The 18,326-nt window shown below is 48.2% G+C and overlaps 1 protein-coding gene across 2 annotated transcripts in view; it reads left to right on the forward strand.

The window, feature by feature from the left end:
- The window catches only part of LSAMP (limbic system associated membrane protein), a gene marked incomplete at both ends in the record, with an annotated part of 312,320 nt that overhangs the window by 270,098 nt on the left and 23,896 nt on the right, over positions 1-18,326 (forward strand). For both annotated transcript variants that reach the window (XM_084270918.1, XM_084270919.1), the window contains 2 exons: positions 13,912-14,046; positions 18,007-18,127. In XM_084270918.1, the coding sequence (XP_084127044.1) occupies positions 13,912-14,046; positions 18,007-18,127 (256 nt within the window). The remainder of the gene's footprint in view (positions 1-13,911; positions 14,047-18,006; positions 18,128-18,326) is intronic.

The following is an 18,326-nucleotide window of genomic DNA, read 5'->3' on the forward strand; positions in this document are numbered from 1 at the left end:
TTCCTGAAGAGGCAGTCTGTGTCCACATCTGGCACCCACAGATCAGGAGGGCGAGGACAGAGTATTGACAGGCCACTGCAGATGCTGCCACTGGCAAAGCTGATAATGAGGAGAAGGTGCTGCAGTAAGGGAGGGGTGGCTGGGGGCTGTGCACCACGGTGCCAGTCAGTGTGCTGGCGGTCAGTACAGCCCAGAGTTGCGGCACTGTACCTGCCAGGAGAGAGAGAGAGAAGTGGCCCATTTGCAACCGTGGCTGGTGTGTCTGGCAGTTTGAAGCCTGCAGAAGGCGTGTAGCGTGTACATTACAGCACTGAGAGACAAGGGGAGAGTTCTGTCCCCGGCTGGTGATGGGTTTATTCGCTGAAGTATGAGGATTGATAGCACTTGTCACTATTAGCCCGGCTAATATAGCTGCAGATGCTACGTTTAATCATATAAAGTATGTGGCGCAATTGCAGAACAAGGGCCTCTGGCCTGCGCCGCTGGAAAAGCCAGCGGAGCAGATTCCTAAAGGGCTGGTGGAAAACTGCCATCGTCCCACACCCGTGTGACAGCAGAAAGGAGGCTGTGTCCTGCTTCCGGATGGCACTCAGTGTAGGGGGGTGTGTTTGTGTGCGTGCATGTGTGTAATTCACTGAGCGCGCATCAGAGAGCATAATGAAAGGCTCTTGTGCATGAGATCAAGAGTATGTGGGGGAGAAAGCAGAACTCCACTGTGTATAGAAGGAAGGAGTGGTTGGGGCAGGAGGATGTGCCCAGTCCCCTTTGGCTGTCTTTCGTAACGCCATATTCCTGATAACAGCCCCTTGATATCTGCAGCCAGAAGGAGAATCAGCATTTGAGAAGATGCAGTGCTGCCCAGCAGCACAGCTTTGTAAAGCGAGGAGCAGCTTCCATCCAATTAAGAGCAGAACTCTTCAAGATGTTTGTACTGCAATGAGGACAAGTTTAAAAAGAAAATAAATTAAAATTAGGATGAAGCATGCCAGTCTTTCTCCTTTCATGGGTAGGAAACCACTTCACATGTGGGAGTGATGTCCACCTGGGTCCAGACACCAGCTTGTCCTGACTGCAGCACTAGCACTGAGAGGAGCTTCACACCTCTCCCAGCTTTGTCCCCTCACCACCTGAGCCAAAGCTGTGGGGAAGGAAGGCAGGTCAAGAGTAGAAGGAGCAGATTAAAGGGTGAGACAAAAGGGCTGAGACAGCCAGAAGGATCTTGCTTACTGTCACTGTGCCACTTGGTTCTCTCTTGCCAGTCAGCTATGTTGCTGACCCCAGCTAGAAGTGAAGAGGAAGAGCTTAGCACTATTACCCTGAAAGGGGAACATTCACCCTCTATTTTGGTTGTTTTGGTCTTGAACTGGATTGATTGTCTCCTCTGGTGCAGAGTAGAGCCTGCCAAGTACTGTGAGTGTGCCCAGATTCAGGGAGGGAAGATCTGGAGTTTCTTATGGTCCACGTCATCAAATGGCAGCCTCACTCCCCTTCTGCTGCTTTCCAATGTCTGAAAACAGACATTAGAGGTTCTGGCCAGAAATGAGACATCTTCTCTTGTCCCACCTGGCAAAAGGTGCCTTGTTACACGCGCACGTGGTGCTGTGTGGATGCAGGTACTATGCGATGCTTGGGACAGTGGAAGCAAACAATGCTCTAAACAGCAGTCCTCCAAAAAAAAAAGGGGAAATGGAGGAGCAATCGCTCCTGAACAATGTGGGGGTGTGCCTGCTCACCAGACAGCAGGCACACCCCCACATGCTTTGTCCTCTCGCCCCTCTCCCGGGACACTGCCTCACGTTAAGGCTCTGCCACACTTCCAGCCCCGCACCCGCGCTTCCACATGCGTTTTTTTTTTCCCCAAGCCCATGCACATGCACACACACATGCAGAGCCTCATTCGTGCAGACTCTGTCACCCACCTGCATTTCCTCTCGCATCCCCGCAAGCTTTCGCACGACGCTCGGCAGCTCTCGCCCACGCGCCCAGCTGGTACTCGCCCGTGCTCACCACGTCTCACATTCTCCGCCTCCGAACGCCCAGCCCTGTAACCCAGCCGGTGTTAGTTTGGCCCAGTCATTTGTGTCTCCTGTCAGACTCACATCTGCAGCCAAGCGGCCCAGAACAAGACCGGCGTGTATCGGGGTTAAAAGTGAGTAAGCTGGGAGCATCCCTCCTCTCTAAACTCGTGCCCTGATACTACAGCCCCGAGGGGAAGAAGAGTTTGCAGTGTAAAGACAGCTGGTTTCTGGCTTTTCCTGAAGGAGCGCGTGGGGGAGGAAAGTCCAGCCCAGCACCTAGCCCTTCAAATGAAGTGACTTGTCAAGTATGCAACTGTGGCAGAGATCTGAGAAGCAGTAAATTTAGCAGCACTCACTTCCACTGACAGCCTGTCATGTGCTTGAAACATAAATAGTGGTGGAGACAAATCACTGCTGTTTTCCTATTAAGCTTTGGCCCACTGGCCTCCTAGCTTGCCAGCAGCATTTCTACCTGTCCTGCTGGCGTGCCTCATCTCAGGGACAGATGTGCCTCCCTGTTGCAGGCTTTGGGAGAGTCAGGATGAGAATTATCATGCTGTTATTTCCTCAGGTGTCCTTGGTGTCTGGGTACCAGCTCTCATCAGCCAACAGATTTCTCGCTCAGGCCATGTGCTGCTGGTACCTCCTCCCTCCACCCAAGGTTGAAGGAACATGGACCCTCTCCTTAGAGGTCTTGTGGTTATTTCACCTCTGCCCCTAGTTTCTTCCACCTAGCCTGGCAAGGTCATGCTGATGGAGTAAATGAGGCACTCATTTGAATAAGGGAGTAGAGGTGAAGTTTTCAGGTGCACCTGAGTGACTTGCATGCACAAATGCCACTGAAAGCCACTGGGTCTTGTCCTGTTAAAGCATTTAGTGGCTTTTGGAAACCCGGCTTTCAAGCATTAATTATTATATAACCATTTAATAAAACATGCCGTCAGAAGCTCAAATTAATCTTTGAGCAGAGATGAGAGACGTCCCTTAGTGCTCTAAATTGAGAAACCGGGAGCAAATGGACTCAGCACATTTCCCTTTCTTCCCTCTCTCTTACCAGTTTTGATTCCTCTTCCCCTGTCTCCTCAAGGAAGATGAAATCACGCCGGTGATTAAGGTGGCCTGCTCTGTGTTGGTTTAATTAGAACAACTGCTGTTACAGTTACAGTAAAACTCTCGCTGGTGTGCAGTTGCAAAGGCACTCTAATGAAATCCCTGTGTCTTCGGGAGCTTTGAGGAAAGGAGCCGATGAGTCCTCAGCACAAAATGGATGGTGTCTCACGCTCTCTCGGGCCTTGGGGCTGCTCCTGGCTCCTGTAGGAGCTCCAGGGGCTTGTGTCAGAGCAAGACGTTTCCCTCCCCATGGGAGACAAACACATTTGGGGAGGAAGGAGGAAGGATAGGGAAGGGAGAGGTAAGTGGATTCTTGTGCATGATGGTAACAGGTTGATACAGAGAAGTGAAGAAGCCCAGTGACACACTCTTGATCAACATGGTTGGCCATGGCTGCCTCATGCTGGTGATGTTAACATTTGCTGGATGTTTTCTATAAGTGTCACAAGAATTGGGACAAAGGCAATGAAATATCTTTTTACTTTGTCCTCAGACTCTGCCCTAAATTTATGGGGTAACCTGGAACAAGTCAGAAAGGAATTGATTTGAAATTGTTTCTTCTACTCTCTGTTTGCTGCCTTCTCCCTTTCTGGTGTGCCCCCTTTTTCCATATCCCAGTTGGAGAGACCCAGCCTCCCAGCCATGCTGCAGTGGTACTGGCGACTGATGGTAAGAGTTGCAGCTGAGAGCTAAAAGAGCTCAAAATCAGGGTCTCTGATTTTGGTTTCCTCTCTGCTTGCCTCTCCTGTAGGACTGCACAAGCTGCAACATCAGTCACTGAGGAAATGTCTTCCCCCTCCTTCGCAGTCAGTGCCTTGCAAGTTTGAGAGAGACAGACTCTTTATTCTTTGGAAAGCAAGGGAGTGGCTAACAGCAGAGGAATTAAATATCCTGGACTGAAGCAATCATTTATCTGGACCACTATCACTATGAATCAACAGCAGATACCTCAGATGATAATATCACAGGAGCCAGCCCAATTGATCAAAAGTCCTTGCAGCGTGTGAGCCCAGACAGTATCATCCCAGCACACCCCACCCTGCGCAAAACCTCCGTGATCCTTGTTTCGATACCTGGCAATGCTTCATGCCTGCTTGCTTAGCCCAGCAGGCAGCTAAAACAGCCACACAGCCATTCACTCACTCCCCTCACCACAGTGGGATGGGGGGGGGGAGGGAATCAGAAAAAAAAAAGGTAGAACTTGTGGGTTGAGATAAAGACAGTTTAATAGGACAGAAAAGGAAGAAATAATAATAATAACAACAATAATAATAGTAATGTCAAAGCAAGTGATGCACAGCACAGTTGCTCACTATTTAGAGCCAATGCTCAGCTAGTTCCTGAGCCACGCCACCTCCCAGACAATTCCCCCAGTTATATAAAAAGCATGACTTCATATGGTATGGAATATCCCTTTGGCCAGGCTGAGTCATCTGTCCTGGCCATGCCCCCTCCCATTGGCAGGGCAGTGTGAGATGCTGAAAAGTCCTTGACTGCTTGGCAACAACTAAAGCATCCTTGTTATCAACATTATTCTCATCCTAAATCCAAAACACAGCACTGTGCCCTCTGCTAGGAAGAAAATTAACTCTATCCCTGCTAAAACCAGGACCCTGCACAGTCCTAAATCCAGCCATTTAGCCTCATCTCCTGATCCTTCTTTGTGCTCCCTGGAGAATATCCCTTTTGCTGCTTCCACCAGCAGCAGATACAGGGGATGGTGTCCAGCAGTCACTGTGCTGGATCTAATTGAGAAACATTGCAGCAAGGAGAGTGGTCAACAGGAAAGCAAACAAAACGATTTTTCAAGGAGCTAATCCACCTATACAAATATTGGTGCCAGGCATCACAACACACTGACATGTTTTTGAAAGGGTAAATCTTGCTGAGGGGTGGCTTAACTCTTTGACCTCATTTCCTCAGTTGAAAACTACAGCTGTGTAAAAGATCAGTGTCAAGATCCAGGCTGATACAGAAATCCCGGTCTTTAGGTGTTAGTTGTGAGCTCGGCGTTCAGAGTAGCTTCGCTGAGAACAGGGATGAGCTGCAGGAATTGCCATCTTGCAAACCACAGGATATGTAGGGGCTGTGTGATCTGGCAATGAAATGTTTGGCTCCGGCTTGCGGAGGAGCCGCCACAGCAATGTGTAAGCTTCTGAGGCAATGCTCTTTCCTATTTCAAGCAAATTTGCCCCGATTTGTAATTGCACAGGCCTTCTTCCAAGTTCCAAACATAAAAGGATAGAATTCTATGGGCTGAATTGAATCTCTGGTGGGATTTTTTTTAATACTTTTTTTTTTCTTCTTTTTAAGTTAGGGTTCATTCTTGCTCCCCCCCAAGAAGTGTGAGTGGACATAAGACAGAAGGGAACAAGCCCATTATGTTTAAAAACAGGGAAACATTTTCATGGATGCCTACAAAAGTGAGCCACTTGATTCTTGGACAATAGTACACTGAGCATGTCTTGCTCTATGGGAGACACAAGACCCTTGTAAAGAACATAGCAGGGATTTTTAAAGATGCCCCCAAGCACAGACCAACACCATAGTTCCTACACTGACAGACTGGCACAGTTAGCACCACTGAGTGTCATCACATGAGGTTTCCCTGAGGTCTGGGAATGACAGAAGTATTTGTGGAGCTAAACTAGGAACTGCATTGCAGTCCATCCCTGCTCTCCGCTGGCAGGACGGAAGCGGTACGGTTCACTCAGGCTTCTTGTGGAACTTGCCCCAGATAGGACTTGGTGCTGTTGGTCTTGTCTTTGGTCTTGGGTCTGTAAGGAAGAAGTTGTCTTCAAACTGTGTAATGGCGAGAGATGAATGCTTTGTCCCAAATGGGAGAACTTGCAGGGGCAGGAGTACATGAGGCCAAATGAAAGGAAACCAGCTGACAGAGTCACTGGAGGCTGTGGCAGTTGGCTGCTTGCTGTTGTGTTTTAATTGCCTTTCATAGGTTTCCGTGACATGCAAGAAAACCCAGTCCCCTCCAGCAGCTCTCGCTGGCATTTCCTCCCCGTGCTTAGCACAGTGGGAAAAAAACACCGATTGATTTTTTATTCCCCTCCCCCTCCTGCTGTTCCTCTTGCCAGGGGCAATCGCTGGCCCATCCTCTTTGTGTAGGTGGTGGAGGAAGAAGACGCAACTCCCCACAGAGCCGACTGTGCTGCTGGGAGATGAGTGTGGTGCCATCACTGGCACACTGAATAACCCCCGTGCCTGGGCTGTGATTCTTTGTTGGTCCTCCTCTCTTCTGTCCAACATCGTCCCCCTCAGCCACAAGGACTTAGGTGTCCTACCTTTTTAAGACAAGGGTCCAGCATCATCTCAGTGATTCCTCTAGCTGATGATGCCTTCTACCTCATGTTGTTGCAAAGCCTCCAAAAGGCAGCAGGCAGGAATTTGGGGACGCAGAAACAGTGCAGCTATTGGGTTGTTCGTGTTTATATGTCATTTTCTTGGCAGTAGAATTAGGGCTTGATGTTTGGTAGCATAGTCATAACTCACATTTCAGTATGCAACATTTAGGGAGTATAATATTGTAGCTGTGACATTAGATGACTTAATTTACCTCATGGTTCATAATTTACTTCACACATTGGCATCACCGCCAAGTTTTGTTCAAGAGCAATTCATGTATCCAAAAAAATGCTGTTTGGGTTCATTAAAAAAGTGTTAGCAAATTTGGGTTAAATTCAGTAAGCAATTTGGGGGGAAATAAGGGATATTAAAAATGTCATTTTCTTTAATGTGAATATTTTATTTTTGTATTTTTTAAAATTATATCTCACATTGAGGCAGAACATGCTTCCTTTTTCTGGGTCAGCAAGGAGTAGAAGGAAAACACTGGTCCAACAGAAGGTTTTGACCAGATGCAGGGTTGGATTTTTTGTGGGGTGTGGCTCCCTTTCCTTCTTGCGTTCACCCATGGATTTTGAATGAAAAATCTAACCATCTGCTGAGATGTGAGTGGTATATTGCACACCTGCCCCGTGCCCACACTCAGGGTTGTGTGGGAGAGACTGCGGTGTCCTTTGGTGGTCATTGACGAATAGGAGCGAGGAGGGAGTGGGAATTCAGAGATGGCAGCAGACCTGCTGTGGCCATGTCAAGCACACATCCCCCACTGAGGTGCACCCACATCCCGGATGCAAGCTGCGTCGGAGCTGTCAGCTCTTAGCTTCCAGCTCCTGGGCAGAGGCATCCGTGGAGGCAGGTCATCCCAAGCAGTCTCCCGCTGGGTTTGGTCAGCTCTGTCCCTCGAGAGACAGCAGAGTAATTCAGTCTGGGGAGGTTGCTCTCAACTTGGGAAGGTTTTATTTGCATGCTGGATGCCTGGGGCGTGAGGAAAAGGTTCCCATGAGGATTGCAGGCTTTGTTAACCCCAGCCGTGCCAGCAGACCCCCAAGCCGCCCCATCCCGGGCGCTCCTCGGGCTCAGTCCTTGGCTTGGGAGGCACAGCAGTCTGCTTTGCACACAAGGAGAAAATGCGATCGCTGATGAGCGATGTCCCGTGAACGCCAGGGAAAACCATGCCAGGGTGTTTCCTCCTGATCTGACTCATTCTCATTCATGAAGCCGGAGCCAGGCCAGAGCCCTCCCTGGCACCACGCTCGTTTTTTGGTTTATGTGCAATAGCTACAGACCTAAGGGCAAGGGAGGCATGAGGCCAGCTTAAACAATAAATACCCTGCTGTGCCTCGCTGCTTAAACAGAGTAATTATTGCCTTACTACATGTGACCCCTCTGTTCCTGTCCCTCTGGCAGTTGTTATTTCCCTTTACACAAGGGACGCCTGTGCCTCTCTCCGTGCTGTACATCGCTCTGTTTGCCACCGTCTCGCCTCCCGTCTCTCTCACGCACTCTGTCTCGGTGCAGTTCTCTGTCTACCCGGTAGCTGGCTACCATTTTGTCTTTTCCTTAGTCACCGAGGAATCTCACTTTGTTTGCTTTTCTCTCTCCCGCCCACTGTCCCTCTCTTCATTCCCCCCTCTATTTTTTTCCTCCACCTATTTTTCTTCCGCTCTCAAACCTTCCCCATTTTAGCCAATTCCCACGCCACACTAGTTTTTCTGCCTTCCCTCCTCGCTGTAGCATTGTAGCGCTAGCTGTCCCTTTGCTTATCCACCATCTGCTGCTCTCCACTGATCTCTTTGCTAAAAACAAGCCTCTTCAACTAAGGGACAGGAAAAAAAAAATGCCAAGCTCATTGGAATCTGTGATGGCTGAGGAGATGGAGACCGAGAAATGAGAACTTCAAAGTTTTGAATTAAAAAAAAGAAATCCCAGCTGGAGGTAAAACAAAAAAAAATTATGTCAAAGGCTCACTGAGCTATTTTTGTCTTTCAGAAGCCTGTTCCTAGGGAATGTGAGGTGGAGAGGGAAGGAGGAAAGTTAGGTGAGCAAAACCTTAAACGATAAATGGAGAGTGCAGCGAGAACAAAACCTCCAGCTCTGGAAGTTGCTACACACACACACAAACTTCAAATGGCATTTATTGATTTGTAATCTTTTTTATCCCCTTGCATCTTGTTTTAGGCAGAAGAGGGCCCAACAAAGACACATAACCCCTTCTGCTTTCCCTTCTTCACAACTACAAAGAGGCTTGGAAAGAAAATAAACACAGAAGCAGGGTATCTGATCTCTTTTTCCATATACCAAATGCAAACATATACTTTCAGTGGGTCTGAACTCCAGTTTAGTTTAAGACCACAATGGTATTTAAAAGAGAACTAAAGTGATTTCTGCACAATACGGAGCCCAGTGTTGGATGCATAAACAGGAGAGGATGGAGCAAAATGCAGCTGTTGCCTTTGCAGACCGCTTCCCCTTTGGAGATACAAGGAATCCAGGCACAAAGGGAAAGCCCTCTCTGGTCGAGCATGCAGCAGAGCTCTTTACTGGTCCCTTGGCTACCTGAATGGGCTGTCTGCACGAGGTACAAGTGTGGGTCTGTGTCATTTTTTGAAAGGAAATTTAGCCTTTGAGGAAAGTGTAACGGTGTTTAGGCGAAGGTGGGAAGGATCCACAAATAGGTGGGGCAGGTGTAAGTCTGCCTTTCTGCACTCACAATGGGATTTTTCTCTATAAATACATATATATAACAAGTACTTAATTTATAGTGTATATATATGAGAGCATAGGCAGGTGTGCATGTCAACAGGGGACAACGTGCAGAGCCCTTGGCATTGTACAAGGCTGTCTCTGAAGGGTGGGGGCAGAGGAAGGCTTCTTGCCAGCAGCCTAGCATTGCCAAGCAAGTTTGCTGTTAGGGTTCATTATTTACTTTACTGGGTCCAATTAGGAACCCAGGGGATGGGAAAAGTGGCTGAGGCAACCAGGCCTTCAAAGCCTTCCTCCTGCACACATCAAAGCCGCCTGCCGCAGATCCCTGTGCAAAAAGGGCTCTGCCAGCTCTGAGCGGCAGCAGGCGCCTGGCTCGCTCTGCTCGAGGTCGTTCCCTGTTGGTTTGATTGTCAAGCCTCCCAGGCTCATACTCTGTATCTCCGGCCTCCAGAGCAGAAAGCTCCTCTTTCTGATTTACAGGGGCTGAGTTAAGGAGCTACAGCTTGGCAAGATGGTGTTTAATGGGGCTGCAGCAACAAACCAGGCTGGCTATGAACATGCAAATGGCAGAAAACCCTGCAAGGAAGAAGGTTGCCTGGAGCCATGCAAAGGGATGTATTGGGATGAGAAGAGCTGCGCTGCACAGGGAGTCCGTGTCCATGTTCCGTCCCCCCCGCCTTCCGAGAAACCTGGAAGGCCCCTCACTGGGAAGGGGTTGTGCTGAACTGGACAAAACAGCCAGGGGACAACCCATGTCAGTGAGGAAGGTTTGGCAGGAGGGTCAGGATTTCATCCCTGGATGACATGCTCAAGGCAAACGTATTCTCTTAATGGGAATGGAGTAGCTCACTTGCCAGGAGCTGGCTGTCCCTCTCTTCACCTAATGGAGTATGTTCGTTGTTATCGGTACCAAAGAGCATTGTCCAACCCTTCTCCCTCCCCACTCTGATAAACTGCATAGTGACAACCATCCGCTCCCTGCCAAAGCTGGCTCCTGCATGGAAACATTTGTACATTTGCTTGGTGTATAAAGCTCTGTTTCTACTCCCCCCCCCGCCCCCCTTTTGCCTTAGAGGTTAGAGTTAATGTGACTCACCTAATCTGGCTGCCAAGGTGAATTAGTGAAAACATCTCTACAGCTCTGTGCAAGATATCACAACCTGACATTTTTCTAACACACCGTGATACATCTTCCCTCTCACTGATCTGTACTATGACACCTCAATTTTATATAAATGCCTTTTGTTAGAAATGGTTAAATGTGCTCTTGGAAGGGACAGGGCTGCAAGCAAGAGGGTCTGTCTTGCAAGTGAATGTAGTTGGGTTCTTGTAGCAAAATGTTGATGTCCGGGGTTGAACCAGGTCAGCAGTGCAGGGACAGGAACAGTGCTACCACTATGTCAGAAAGACTGTCACAGAAACTTTCCCTTAAGTCTTATGCTCATATCTGTGTCCTGGAGCCGGCGGGTGCAGAGCTAAATGGGCCTATTGATGTCTTTGGTACGCCCTTTAAAACAGAAGTGCTTCCTTTCACTCATTCCCAGAGAGCTCCACTGGACAACCCAACAACTCATTGTCCCTTGGGAAGGTTTGCGTGCAGCTGTGAAAGCTCTCCTGCTGGACATGGTGCATGGTTCAGTCCTTAAGTGCGTGTACTTATGTGGGGAGAAGCTTCCCTTGGGGAAGTATGTACCTTTTTAGGATACTTTGGAGCTCCACTGATGTGGTTCTCTGACAGACAGACTTAACAGCACCCTTAATGAGGGTGCCACTCCATTAGAGCTGGTTAAGTCACCCTCAGCCCTCTTTTCATTATGGTGACAGGCTTGTGACAAGGGCAAATTGCAGGAGAAGCAAGTCCCACTTGGAATGAACCCTGTGTATAAACAAGGCAGAATTGCAGAGCAAATGATTTGCAAAGCAGAGGCAAATTGCATTTTAACCTTTTCTTTGTGAGTCTTTCCCTGATGTCTGATTAACTTTCCAGTCAACTGGCTTGACCTACCAACTGGGAGCGCTGCTGTGAAAGGAGGGGAGTGTTGCTTGTCAGCTCAAATTGGGGGTGGGATTTTCAAAGAGCATTATTAGCGGGTAGCAGTATGTGATAAGAAGATCTGGGAATTAGAAGAGTTCCCAAACAAACAAACAAGCAAAAAAAGAATCGTTCTATGGCAAAGCCACAACCTGTATGTGTTGGCTGCACAGACAGCAACCCAGTGCAGAAGTTGTGCCGCAATCCCTCTTCTGCGTTCAGCCGTGGTAACAGCTCCTCTTGAAATGCTGTGTTCAGTTTGGGGTGTTGCGCTTCCAGGAAAAAATGTGAGCTTGTCAGAGAGGTCTAAAAGGAATGAACAAGAATGATCAAGGGTCTAAAAAACCTCACCTACAGAGGAAGGTTGACAGACCTGGCAATATTCAGCCAAAAAAAAAAAAAAAAAAAAGAAAGATGACAACTGAGGGAGGAACATAAGTGATTTAAAAGTTGATAAAAGGCTATTGCAGAGAAGGAGGGAATGATTTGTTCCTTTTGTCTGTAGTGGCTAAGACAAAAATAATAGCCTTAAATTGCAGCGAGGGAGACTCGGGTCAAACTTGAGGGAAACCACTCCATTGGTACAGCCAGCGAAGCATAGGAACAGATCCTCTGGAGAGGCTGCAAGGGTCTCTGCGTCTGGAGGGCAGAGGGTGCCTGTCTCCATGACATGACCCAAGTGTAATGCCTTGAGGCTGGGGAATGGGCTCGATGGTGACTGAAGGCCTTTCCAGTACGAGGACTCGCCTGTATCTGGCCCCAGAGGAGTTTGGATTCCCTAGCACAGTCTTGCATTATGGCAATAAAAAGCACCCATGAAAATCCCACCCTGCTCCCTTTCCAGCTGGCTCTCTGGGGCACAGCAGAGGACTGAAGGCTGCGTCCCAGAGCGCTGGCTGGGCAGCAGGAGCCAACATGGCCTCCCTTCCATGCTGCAAGGCCTATCAGCAGACTGTTTAGGGGCTGCGGACACCTGTATTAAAGCAGTTGAAAACTTATCGTAGCAATGAGATTTCCGCTTACCTGAACATCTGGTAGGAGCTGGAAAAGTGACTGCTGGTTAGGCCTGCTGAAAGAAAGGGGAAACCTTGTCTTTGCATGACTTTAATAGGTGCACTGCTGTTTTCATGCTGAGTCTCCATCATGGGGGGTGTTTTTCCCCTAGAATGGTTCTGAAAATTGCCTGGGGAGGAAAAAAACCCCAAAAGACAAAACCAATTATGTAAGGGACAGAGTTCTGATCAGACTTTGAAGTTGCTGAAGTCCCTGTCTCTGATGCAGAAGGGAAAGGCAGGCAGGTGGTGTCCCCAGTGTGACCCAGCCAACACCCTGCAGCAAGCCTGTGTCTGTGTGGTGGGATTCATCGCAGGTGGCTCCATGGGAACTTCTGCTTCAGAGACATGGCTCACCCACTGCTCTCACGCAGTGCCGCAGACCCGAGGACAACAGCCCTATCCTCTCAGGCACTACTGGATGTCCATCAAACTGCACTAAACACTTAACGTGAAGTGAGCAGGGGCTCAAAAGTGCTCAACACCTATTGAGCAGAAAATGTCTTCTGAGCAGAGAGCTGTTATGGAAAATCTGACCACTCTCTGAGGAGCCTGAATGGGAGCCCTCATGAGCTGACCTTTTGGTTTGGGTTTTGTTTGTTTTTAATTTCACTTTTACCCTTTGAGGGTTGGAGGACGCTTTCTCTAAACAAAAACAACCACACAACTGGGACTTATGGCTTGGCATGTTCTTGGAGAAGTATGTCCCCTTACACTGCTGCCAGTGCAGTTCACATTCTTTCCAGGAGCAGTCTTTCTTTGCTTTCTGAAGGAATAGGGCAGCTATACCAATCCTGATATTTCATGCTTCCCTGGCACCATTCATCCAACGATTCTAATGTGTTTTACATGGGTTAACCTCTCCGCCCTTCTCTGACCAGGAGGTGATGGGAGAGAGGGGCTATTAGCTGCAGCTCACAGAGGGAGAGCAATAGAGTGACTCACCCAAGGTCATACAGTGAATTAAAAGCGAGGCCACAGACCTCCCCTGCTTCCTGACCCTGGCGCTAACCCTGACGATCAAGTCACTTCTTTCAAAACTGTGTTAGCAAGGCAGCGCGGTTTAAATGTGTCATTTTGTATGTACAGTAGATCAGGGATTCGTGATGATTATTGGCCTCCGCGGATCAAATTACACTTTGTTTCTCTCAGTTTGGCTGTGTTTAACCGTTGCTCGATCTGATCAATGGCACTTCTGGGTGGTGGTTGCTCTTAGAGACAGAAAGATGTTTTTCACAGTTTCGCAGTGGCCAAAAGGGTGCTGACAATACACTACCACGTCTGAGGACTGCAGGCTGACTAACCTCCCCTTGTACTCGGCCATCTCACACCAGTACGTTTACCCCACTCTCCTGTGGTGATTTTGTTTCTTGTCCTGGACAGCCTGTGAGATGTAATGCTTTGGTACCACTTCTCTGTTTCCTTCCAGATTTTCAGAACCCAAGTTTTCCATAACTAAATAAAATGCTAGTATCTTGTTGATAGGGCTTCTGAAATACCTTCTAAATCGCTCATGGCTGTTGTTTATATGCAGAATCCCTGCCATGACTGTTCCTTCACAGCAATTAAGCAGAAGGCTTCCCAAATCTGAATGCCTAATAGACCCACCATCTGTATTTTTCTGTTCTACCAGGCAGAGAGTTTGAAGGCGAGGAAGAGTATCTGGAGATCCTAGGGATCACACGAGAGCAGTCGGGCAAGTACGAATGCAAAGCTGCCAACGAAGTTGCTTCAGCAGACGTCAAGCAAGTCCGGGTCACTGTGAACTGTGAGTACATCACAACCGGAGTGGGTAAACAGGGAGAGGTTTGTCCGTGGGCAGGAGGGACTTCTGGGTGAAGAGAGAAACCTTTCTGGGTTTATGTTATATGATCTGACATGGGGGGGAAGCGCTGAGGAAACAGTCAGCCATGAGACACTTACACAGGGTATAGTTTGTGCCTTAAACTCAATGCTGTATAAGGAAAGAAAGAAGAGGGAGAGAGGAAAAGAGAGGAGCAGTGATGTTGCCCTGTCTCTCCCCTCAGACAAGCTGGCAATGCCTTGTCACTCATTGATATTCGGGAGAACAATAAGGTGAAGAGAAGCTTCAGCAAGGCAGCGAGGAGAGATAAAGGAGGGCTCAGCCTGCTCAGAGCAAATGCACGCCTGCACCCAGCCATTTCGGCAGTGCCTACATGGGGTCACAGGCCAGGGGCCTGGAGGGGCAGGCGGTTGAGACGTGCCCACAGTGAAGAGGGTGCAAGAACTTGACTGCTCTGCTGGTTTCGAGTCACTGGCATAAAGCCCTCTCCCAGAGACCCCTTGTCCACCAACGCAATACAGAAAGGTGCTTGATAAAGGAGATGTCAACCCACCTAAAACCACTTCAGAGCAGAGTTAGCCATGTGCCTTACATCCACACCCCACACCTGTCTGAATCTTCAGCGGGTGTCGCTCTGGTGAGTGGGACACGGATCCCATCTGCTTAGACAGATGTCCACTTGACTCTGCTGGCATGCTTTTCTCACAGTGACACAAGATATTTCGGACTGCTGTTATTCTTACAGTTTTGCCTGTGTGTATGCCCACCTCCATGTCTGTATGGCTCACATTTGGCACTGGAGTGATTTAAAGTGAATACCTCCATCTGCCTGCTCTGTTTCCTTGCTCTGGGCCTAATATTTCTGCAGCAGAGGTGCATGGATGGATGGGTGGATGGATGGGAGGTATATACTCTCCTGAATATTAAACTGAAGTCAGAGATTGTTACAGGCATGTTTCAGGGTGCATATCCATGGCCTTGATTCATGGGTAGTGCTCTCAGGGAGCAGGTTAGGGCAGAGAGCTGATGGCAGCAAATGTTTCAGCCCATCCCAGTCAAATTTGCCACCAAAGGTGGGTTTTAGCACCTCTTAATACCATTCTAACTCTTCTCTTTCTTTCCCTTTGGGCCATCAAATCAGATCAACTTGTCTGTCTTGCTTAGAAGTCAAGGTTATAAGCTCCCTGCAGCACCTTCAGAATGCACACCATTGTTGTGTAATTTCCTTAGAAGCTGGGTGGCAGTGGTTTAGTACTGGCTGCTTCATGGGCCAAATTTTACCATTAATGAGAAACTGGAGCAGCAGATTTTCTTCACTAAAACTGTTGATGATTTTTGTTTCCCCTGTCAAAACAGAAAAAACAGCTGAGTTTATAAACCCAAGACATTCCATGAGAACCAATTAATATTTTCAAATATTTCTGTGAAACATAATTTCAACGATGCTTTTAACATGGTTGAAACAGATTGTTTGTGTAAAGTCGGAATGTTTGATTTTGACTTTGTTTCAACTCATAATAACTACGCTACAGTAAGATCTTAAACATTTTTCCGGTTGGAATATATGAAAATGTAATGTGATATAGCATTGTAATATTATCACATGGCCAAATTTGTAATGTGAAACAAATTGTAATTTCCTTCGGGACAGATCTTTTATTTTGAAAGGGAAAAAAAAAATCTAAGAAGTCCTGAGGGCCACGCATCAGTCCTGTGTGCAGAAAGCAAGCTAGACGTTGGCATGCTTCTTTCCTTATCTTGCTTAAATTACACCACAAGAAGCAGAACGTGAGAAAACTACAAGAAGTTTCAAAAAAGGGGACTGACCAACCTCAGGAGCTTCCCAGCTACATGTTGTCATCGGCTGAGGCTGTGGAGCACACAGCCTGCCGGCCCAGACTGCAGGAGAGCATCCTCGCTTTGCCTTGGTCTCACACTACCACCTTCAGGCCTCCTGAGTAATGGCCCTTGTGCATCTCAGGGAAACTGAGGCCTGGGGAAGAGTGTGGGGCGGCGGGGGGGAAAACGCTAAGGGGATCCCACTCCTGGCTTCACCGACAGCAAAGAGGTGAACACAGCGTGGCTGCTTTCTGAGTACCAGAGGCTGGTTTGTCCAGGGCCACTGCCTGCCCCTTCTCCCGAGGAAGCACTGCAGCAAGCAGACCGCCCTTTGCTGGTCCGGCATCTTCAGGGCCAGCACTGCCTTAATGAGAGTAGGCGGTGGTGGCTGAGGTCTGGCCGCTTCAGCAATGGTGGCTGAGGTCTGGTCCCTTCCCCCATCTGGGTTGTGCTCTCTGAAAAGCTGAGGAGGGTGACCAAGGCAGGGACCGCTCAGAGTGAGGTGCTGGGGTCCCTGGCAGCGGCCTGGGGAGCACATGCCTGCCGTCATCATTTTCCAGTCCCACAGAAAGGTGCCTGTTCATTTAGTGACTCACCTCTGGCGCTGGATTTAGTGAAGCGGAAAAGGTTTGTCTCGCTGTGGGCGGCAGATAGACTGATTGATCCAAGAAAATCAAAGAATACCTAAAAAATCACCTTCACTATCCTTTTATTACCCCTTCTCCTTTCCAAATTAAAATATTTACATGAACCCACAGCCTTTGAGTGTAGGATCCTATTTATGTACACTTATTAATATGTATGATGTTAGAGGGCGCACTGCAATATCCCTAAGGCCCTGCATAAAATCCCGATTAAGGTCAGGAAAGGGATCACATTGAGATGGCTAATGTGTTCACAAACAAACTTCTGCCCATACATTTTCTGGACAGAATTATTTTTTTTTCTTTGACTGACACAATCCATTTTGATGGCTTTTTTTTGCCTTACAGTGCCTGTAAGGATTCAGACAGCAGAGCTGTCCTCTGAACATGCAGAGCGTGCTTTATGGCAACTTGAGTCTCCGTGAAGTAGCTCTCTGAGTTGCAGCCATGTAATCTCAGGGTATGCAAGTATTAGTGACGAGAGGCAAAGCACTTAACTCCCTGATCCCCCTCAGCAGCCAGGTGGAAATAATTCTGCCTTTTAACATGTAAAACTCGTTGTTTAAAATTTTGAACATGGGACAGGGATTGAAGGCACCGGTGTGCCTGCCCTCAGCCAGCGCTGAGGCCAAGCTCCAGCTGAGCACACCGATATGTTTCCCATGTTTTGGTTGTACAACTCTCAGGCCTCAAAGTAAGCAGAGGTGGGGACATTGTGCTGGCCTGAGGACAAGAGAGCAATTGTGAGCAAGCCCTCTCGGAGCCTGTGATGAAGCATGATGTCCAGCAAGGTTTGGGCAGGATTTATAGCCTTAGACACCTAAGGGAAGTGTCTCAACAAGTGGTCTGGCTCTCAGTGTTGCACCCACAGCTCCTGCTAAAGCTCTTCCCTTTTAAGCTGTGAATGTATTTCTGTCTCATGCCTGTTGTCTCGGTCCTTTCCTTTCTTATTATAGTCTTGACACTAGACACAGAAGTCATATGGAAAATAATTTTCAAGCTACTGTTAAATTCCCACTTTGTTCCTTTTACTTCCGCTGTCTGCCTTTACCTTTGATGAAATCTTTCTCTCATCTTCTTCCCTCTGATGAGCCCATGTGAACTTGAGATCCACAAGTAAATATTCATAAATTACAGAAGTCCATCATTAACCTTAACTCAGCCTGAGTATGCCTAGGCATTCATGACAGAACTTTATTCAGTGTCGCTGAAGACAATCACGCATAAGGAGTGATGCTAATGTGGGGTATTAGGTAAAGTTCAAAGGGCAGGTATTCTCCAGAGGAGTACTGGGGAGCATGTGCCACAGCAAGGAGCAGCTGTGGATCTCCACCAACACAAAGGGTTTGCATGAGGAAGGTTTGCCAGGTCCCCTGGCAGAGTTTCACTGTTTCCTCCCACCTGAAAGTGTGTGAAGTCACCACGTATTTCCTTCTTGTAGACCCTCCCACCATCACAGAGTCCAAGAGCAATGAAGCGGCCACAGGACGACAAGCCTTACTTCGGTGCGAGGCATCAGCAGTGCCCACGCCTGATTTTGAGTGGTACAGAGATGATACTAGGTAAGACCTCTAGCTTCCCTCTTCCCTTCTCTGTTTTTCAGTTCTCTCAATTGAGGATCCTTAGAGAATCACCTGTCATCCTCCCCAGCTCTTCTCCTCAAACAAATCACTTTTCACATACTCTGTAAGTCACTGATGGTCCCATCAGCCTTGCAGAGCCAGCATGGTCAGGGCTAGAGAAGGCAATCCCTCTCTGCCC

The sequence above is a fragment of the Gallinula chloropus genome (assembly GCF_964237585.1).
Source record: "Gallinula chloropus genome assembly, chromosome: 1".
NCBI lineage: Eukaryota > Metazoa > Chordata > Aves > Gruiformes > Rallidae > Gallinula > Gallinula chloropus.